General features: G+C 43.0%; 1 protein-coding gene across 1 annotated transcript in view; it reads left to right on the plus strand.

Annotated features, from left to right (window-relative positions):
- The window catches only part of LOC109296754 (ATP-binding cassette sub-family A member 10-like), a 53,073-nt gene that overhangs the window by 2,472 nt on the left and 43,856 nt on the right, over positions 1-6,745 (plus strand). Inside the window, exons 3-6 of the mRNA XM_019516309.1 lie at positions 2,017-2,227; positions 3,897-4,055; positions 4,903-5,003; positions 5,903-6,129. Of these exons, the coding sequence (XP_019371854.1) occupies positions 2,017-2,227; positions 3,897-4,055; positions 4,903-5,003; positions 5,903-6,129 (698 nt within the window). The remainder of the gene's footprint in view (positions 1-2,016; positions 2,228-3,896; positions 4,056-4,902; positions 5,004-5,902; positions 6,130-6,745) is intronic.

Below are 6,745 nucleotides of genomic sequence, written 5' to 3' on the forward strand. Positions count from 1 at the left end.
TAAAAAAAAAAAAAAAAAAAGTATTTGAAAAGTCCCAGTGAGGCAGTTCTCTTTGTGCAGTTCATGCGTTGTTAAAGCTGTTTTTTTCTATTGATCTTAGGTCTTTCTCTTATCCATACAATAATGTAAATGCTCAATAGCAAACATTCATAATGCCAGCTCTTCGCTATTCAGTCTGGCATTCAAAGACTTGATCATGCTGGTATAGTGATCTGAAAAACACAAGAGTTCAGCTGCTATTTGTCAATTATAAAACCTCCACAGATTTGACTGCTTTTAGCTATGTGACAGAAACATGTTTTGACTTACTAGATAGTATTGCTGGTCATATTTGCACTGCCAGGCCTCAGATTTTACAACTTGAGCTAGTGATAATAGCAAGTTATGACTGAAGTTCAAGTAACTCTTGAATTCCATGACAAAATAGAAGAAGTCAACCATTGTTTAGCAACAAGCAGGTGATGAAAGGAGAGGCTACTGAAATCAGAGTAGCTGGGTGGGGGTCAGGAGGATAGGCACAGTGTGGGCTGACATTATACTGCTAGTTCTTCTCCAGTGTTCAGGACTCGGCATCCCTGCCTGAAAAGCGGGTGTGAGTGAGCTAGGCTGTGACTTTTCAGTAAGGCTGTTTTGCACTGAGTTTAAAGGTTGCCCTCAAATACTCCACATGACAAAAGCTCCCCCTTCCCTAGCTGCATTCCCAACCTATTCTGCACAGAGGCATGACCAGAGAGACAAATAATGGGCAGGCTGATTCCTAGAAGGGTTCTTCTATTAGACCGGAAAAGGGAACTCAAGCAGAGCCATTCTCAGTACTTGTTGCTCCTTCTGTACTTAGGTCTCATAACCAGCAGTAGGGTCTAGAAATGGATCTTGCTACAGATTTCTTCTTTTTCCCACCTTACTTACCTTAGGTGGGTGCTGAACACTTGACACACAGTACTTCACCCCAGAAGTACTGTACAGGTTTCCCTCGCCAGCCACTGGGGTTAAGTTCCTGAAAGTTCCCGTGGTTAGCAAAACCGCAGTTGGCAAGACAAAGGACTTATGGGGAAAATGGCAGGTGGGGGGCTGATGCACAGCCATGGAAAACCGTGGTTACTCAAAACTGAATACCGTGGTAGCCAAAATAGTGTATAGAATATTGAGCGGGGATACTCAAAATCGTGGTTGGGGAGGGAAATCTGTATTACATAGTGCTAGCCAGAAAATGGATGTCCTCCCCTTCTTCCCCCCCCCCGAAAACTGGATAAAGAGCATTCAGGTTTTTATTTTTAAAGCTGTGACAGCCCCAAACCTGTATTTTTTTGTTTTATTTTGCTGGGGTTTTTTAGCTTTCAATTTGTCAATACAATCCTAAAAAGCAGTATTTTTCTAATGAAAATATGGCATGGTTCATCAGAGGCATAGATTAATTGAAAACTATTTCAATGTTTTCTTCATTAAAAAAGTAGTGTGGTCAATGTTTGATCAGGTCAATATGCAGCAGACCTTTCCAAGTGGGTGCACACCTGGGCCACACTCCACATGTACACTTGTTGCACATCTGAATATTACATATTGGAGGAAATGTTTTAGAGTCTTATCACGCACATTATTTAATATGTATACATGCGTTTATAGATTAAACTGGCTGTTCTCTACAGCTAATATTACTGCAATCCTGAGAATGTACAAAGCAATTTCTGCCTGGCGTTCTCTCATTTTCAAACAAATGTAAACAACGATATAAAAGGTTGATCATAAATGATGTCTGCGTTTGCATCTTTTAAAGTTCATTATTTTTATTCCCAAAGGTAGGGATTTTAGACTTGACTTTACCCTCCTAGGCTCTAGTAATATTAAAAGTTATGAAAAATTGTGATACCACTACATACAAAAAGGATAATATAGAAAATGGTTCTGTCAAATTTATCAAGAAATCTCTCTTGTGCACGTAATTATCAGGAAGAGTCGTATTCTCTTTCAGGTTATTATATCATGTTCTCCTTGCATTTTTTTTCCCCTATTACACAGGAATGGATCCTCTCATTACTTTTCCTTCTTTTGGTGTACCTAATAACATCGTACCATTATTCTCCTCCAATTGCTGAAATACCTCACACTTTCCTCGGACGCTTAGATGATCCTGCCTTCAGTGCTACTGGGGTTACAGTTGCCTATACCCCAGTGACAAACACTACAAGACAAATAATGAATAAGGTGGCATTTGACTCTGTCATGAAAGGTAAGTCATGTCTGTCAAGTTTTAAAACATGCCTGGCTAGTGCATAGAAGTCATCCTAATTTATCGATTATCACAGCTAGGTATGGAGGCATTATCCAGTACCTCTCATTTTCTTTTAGTGTAGTGTGACAAGTATAACGAAAGGGTAAGACTAAGCATAACCCAGTAGTATTGAAGTAAATGCCGGTTCATTCCTTTTAGGAAAGTTCATGAAATAATTAAGTTTCCTAAGTATATTCAGCAGCCTGATCATGAAAGAACTAGACTGATTCCCAGTACTTCTTAGTTTTAGACATTGCAGAAACTATTACTTCATCATTTGTTGAGTGGAAAGCAAAGGCATAGCCTGAGCCATAAAATCATGATCCTGGTCCAGATACCAAACACCCAACAGCTTGAATCCAGAGAGACAAGGACCACTAAAGAGGGAAGTTCAGACCTGGATCTGCATTTGGATCCCACATTGTCACCTGCAGACATTTATGGATACTGTTAGGATCCAGGGTTTATGTTCAGAGACTGTCTAGTGAAAAGTGCCTTCCGCCTGACTTCTGCAACATGGCTTACTACTAGGGCTGTGCGAAGCTTTGATCGCTGATTTGATTTGGTAGAGATTCAGCCCAATTCGGCGGCCAAATCCGAATCGAATCAGGAGACCCATTAATCTCTCTGAATCGAATTGGAAGCCTCTGAATTGATTCGAAGAGATTTAGAGAGAGATGATGATGTGGCCATAGACGCAGCTTTATATGTTTGTTCTACATACCTCAAGGCACTGGGCACGGCTTGTGAACGCTGCAATGCTGGGGCAGATGGAGCGTCCACAGGAGTGCAGGGGGGTCCTTCGCGTGCTTGGTGGCAGACCTGGAAGTAGACCAGAAGTACTTCCGGTCCACTTCTGGATCCATTACAGAGTGTGCAGGGGACCACCCCCCAGCCTCCTGGCTCAGCGACTGGTGCCTCCTGGGTCTGGAGGAGCACCCAGGGTCCCCCTGTGGCCAATCGCTGGGCCGGGGGACTGTGGGGGGAGTCCCCCGCATGCTCAGCGTTGGACCCAGAAGTGGACCAGAAGTACTTCCAGTCCACTTCCAGGTCTGCCACCGAGCACGTGGGGGACCCCCCTGCACTCCTGTGAGATGCTCCATCAGCCCCACCATCTCCGCATTCACGAGCTGGCCCTGGTACCTTGAGGTACATAGAAAAAACATATAAATCTGCATCTATGGCCAAATCACTGATTCTCTGAATCAGAATCGAATCTTCAGATTCAGCCGAATCAATTTGGGACAGTGATCCAAATCGGCAAATCAAATCACTATCCCCCAAATTGGGCCAAATCTGAATCGAATACTGCCCACTTCACATGCTCCTACTAGCTACCTGCCTTCACTAGTGAAAAGATGACTTTTACAGTAGAGAAGGCCATCCTCACAGCCAAATATTGCATTCACTATTGATCCTAGCAAGAATCTTATTAAACTCTTCCAAGCTGATTAAATCTAAGGTGACTTGAGATAGCCGCACACACAACTGAGCAGAAGACTTCATGAACACCATGAAGACTTCATTGAAGAGAGTCACACCACTGACAGAACCAGAAGATGTAGGAATTTCCAGAGCTTGCATTTCGAAGTCACTGATCAACATATTTGCTTTCTATAAACCACAGGTATAAAAACAGAAGCGGTAGAAGATGAAAAAGCCCTGGAAACAGCATGGACTAAGAATCAAAGCATTGTAGGGGTTGTATTTGAAGATGACTTTTCTTATCGCCTGAGGTTTGCTCCCAGATATGTGGTTATTCCAAATGAAAACTTGGGAGACGTAGGTAATTCTAATTGATATTCTTATTCAGAAAGGCAACTCATATGAATCAGCACAGCTCTGCTAGAGCAGATCTAGCCCTTATTCCCTATATGATCAAATATTTTTATCACCTAGAAATAACAACACATTCAAGCCTGTTTTACTTTGTTAACAACAAAAGCTATCTTGTAAAAGATTTGGTCTTCTGTTGACTTGAAATATTCACCCCGCTCGGTATGTTGCAGTCCATGTCAGTCTCTTTTTTTTTATGTCTCATTATATAGTTTCATGCATTAAAAATGGATGTAATGCCACATATGTTAATGTACCTGTTGTGCACTGTTTTTGTTCCCTGGTTTCTTGACAAATCTCAATCAAGCACATGAAACTAATGTCCAAAAAATTGCGTCCATGCTCTTGTGAGCAGCCACAGTGAAACAGAAAAATTTTAATCTAGAATAAAGATTGTATCAACTCCTAACCTTGACCAGTGGTTGCTTAGGACAGGGCACTTCAGGTGATATTCTGTGGAAGCATCTACATTTCCATAGGCATTGAGCCATACCGGTTTTGTTCCGGTTTGTTGTTGTTGTCATTAAATTAATGACAGCAGTCAAGCACATTTCATTGAAAAACTTCCAACTCAGATATTTAACGTGTCCTAAAGAATTGAAATATTGCTCAGATGTGTAGCATAGGAAGTATCACAGTATCCCGTGTCACTGAAGAACGTGGGAGATTGGCCATAGTGCATCTCAAAATATAATAGGAGCAGTAAAGTGGGGAAAGGGATTTGCTGCCAGGCACATCCACTGCAATGGAGATTATTGCATATAGTTAGTGCAACTGATCTTTCATCTTGGCTGCAGATTCCTGTTACAATGCTTCTGCAAGTTACTGTGAAAGCCCAAGATACTGGTACAACGGATTTGTGTCTTTGCAATCCAGCATTGATGCCGCCATCATAGAAGTAAGTGCAACTCCTGAGGTGACATTGTTGTCTGTTTTCCAGAAAGTGAATTTTTCACCATGAGAATCATGGCGAGCCCATTCCCGCTGGTCCTGATCACTACGTGAATTAAACTAGCAAAGGAAATAAGGAGAAAAGGAAAGACTGAAACATTTCTCGGTGTATATGCTAGCTAGCCATCGATGACTATTCTGTGAGCATCATAATAGCATTGAGTTTTAAAGAGAGTTTGGAAGCGATGGCGTTCAAGGGTTTTGTTGATTTCTTGTAGTGTCTTTCAAGAGTGATGGGGGGCAGATGAGAAAGGGCAAAGGTGCTTGAGGAAGAACTGAAGTCCTGAGCTCTCATGTACCCTAGCATGTACCCTACCTGCCTTAGGCTCTATATTGACCCCACATTTTGTGAAGTCTGGGTCAAAATAACTCGGTAGTGGATTCCTGGCTTCTACACTGGTTTGTCACTGTGGCTCTTCCAGTGCACCCCATGAGACTTCACTACTAAGAGAGGATAGTAAGACAACCCACAGATATTTGCAGGGACACTGGACAGTCTTTCCAAAACAAGACACTATTGATTAGTCAACTCAGTTTCAATCCATAGAGTCCTTGCAAAATCTATATGCAATTCTCTTACCTAATTTGTGAGCTTTTGCTTTGTCAGTGAAGCAAAGTCCTCTTGGCTCTGGTCTTGGAAACTGATCTTGACGGTACCATTTTGTATGCACTTGCTGGGGAAGACTGAAGTTTTCCAGGCCAGGAAGGAAGTTACAGCAGTAAAAGTATGAGGAGTTTGCTGTCACATCAACTGTCCCTATCAATATTCAGTGGCATATGAAACTCATCTTGCTGTCCAAAAGTTAACCTGCATTAGCTAACTTTGCTAACTTTAATCCTTTTCAGGGCACAACAAGTCATTCTGTCTGGGAAGAAATGAAATCCATTGCTGGTGTCCGTATGAGATCATTAAACATCATGCCTACAATAACAGTGGAGTATTCATTTATCTTGATTACTCTTGTAATGTGTTTCTCTCCCTTTATGCACTTTTTGGCACTAAATATGACAAGTGAAAAAAGAAAGCACAAGGAATTGATGAAGATGATGGGGCTGCAGGACTCGGCATTCTGGTGAGTTGTTGAAGTAGCTAAAATGTGTGTGCTTGCAACAGTAAGTACGTGTTTGCCAAAAGGAACGTATTCTCAATGAATGCAATGAACTGCTAGCTTCACTCCCTCCTGGGAACAAGAGGGACTGAAAAAAGCAACCAGACAGCAACTACAGGTGGAAATTAGGCCTGTGTGAAGCGGCTAGTATTCGCTTTGGATTCGGACTTGGCCAATTCAGGGAATAGTGTTTCGATTTGGTGATTCGAATCACTGTCCCGATTCAATTGGGTCAAATCTAATTTGGAGATTCGGCTCCAGGCCCATCCCGCACCCTCTCTCCCAGCCTGACAATGGCTGCCCTGCCTGCCCCAGCTCCCAGCACTTGTTAAAAAATAGCCCCGACTCAGCAGGCGCTGCTGGGGGGGTGGGGGGAACCACTGCCCCATGCTGCATGGGGGGCTCTGCAAGAGCCCCCCCCTCCCCTTGCTCCCCCAGCCTTCCCACAGGAGCCCTGCCCAGGCCAGCTCCAGCCCTTTAAGAAAACAAAACCTGAGAAAAGCCCTGCACTCACCGCTCCCAGCTGCCCCACACCATGGGGGGGGGCTCTGCATGAGCCCCTGAAGCCCTGAGGCCACTG

The sequence above is a fragment of the Gavialis gangeticus genome, unplaced genomic scaffold, assembly GCF_001723915.1.
Source record: "Gavialis gangeticus isolate Ggan-Ray unplaced genomic scaffold, GavGan_comp1, whole genome shotgun sequence".
Taxonomy (NCBI): domain Eukaryota; kingdom Metazoa; phylum Chordata; order Crocodylia; family Gavialidae; genus Gavialis; species Gavialis gangeticus.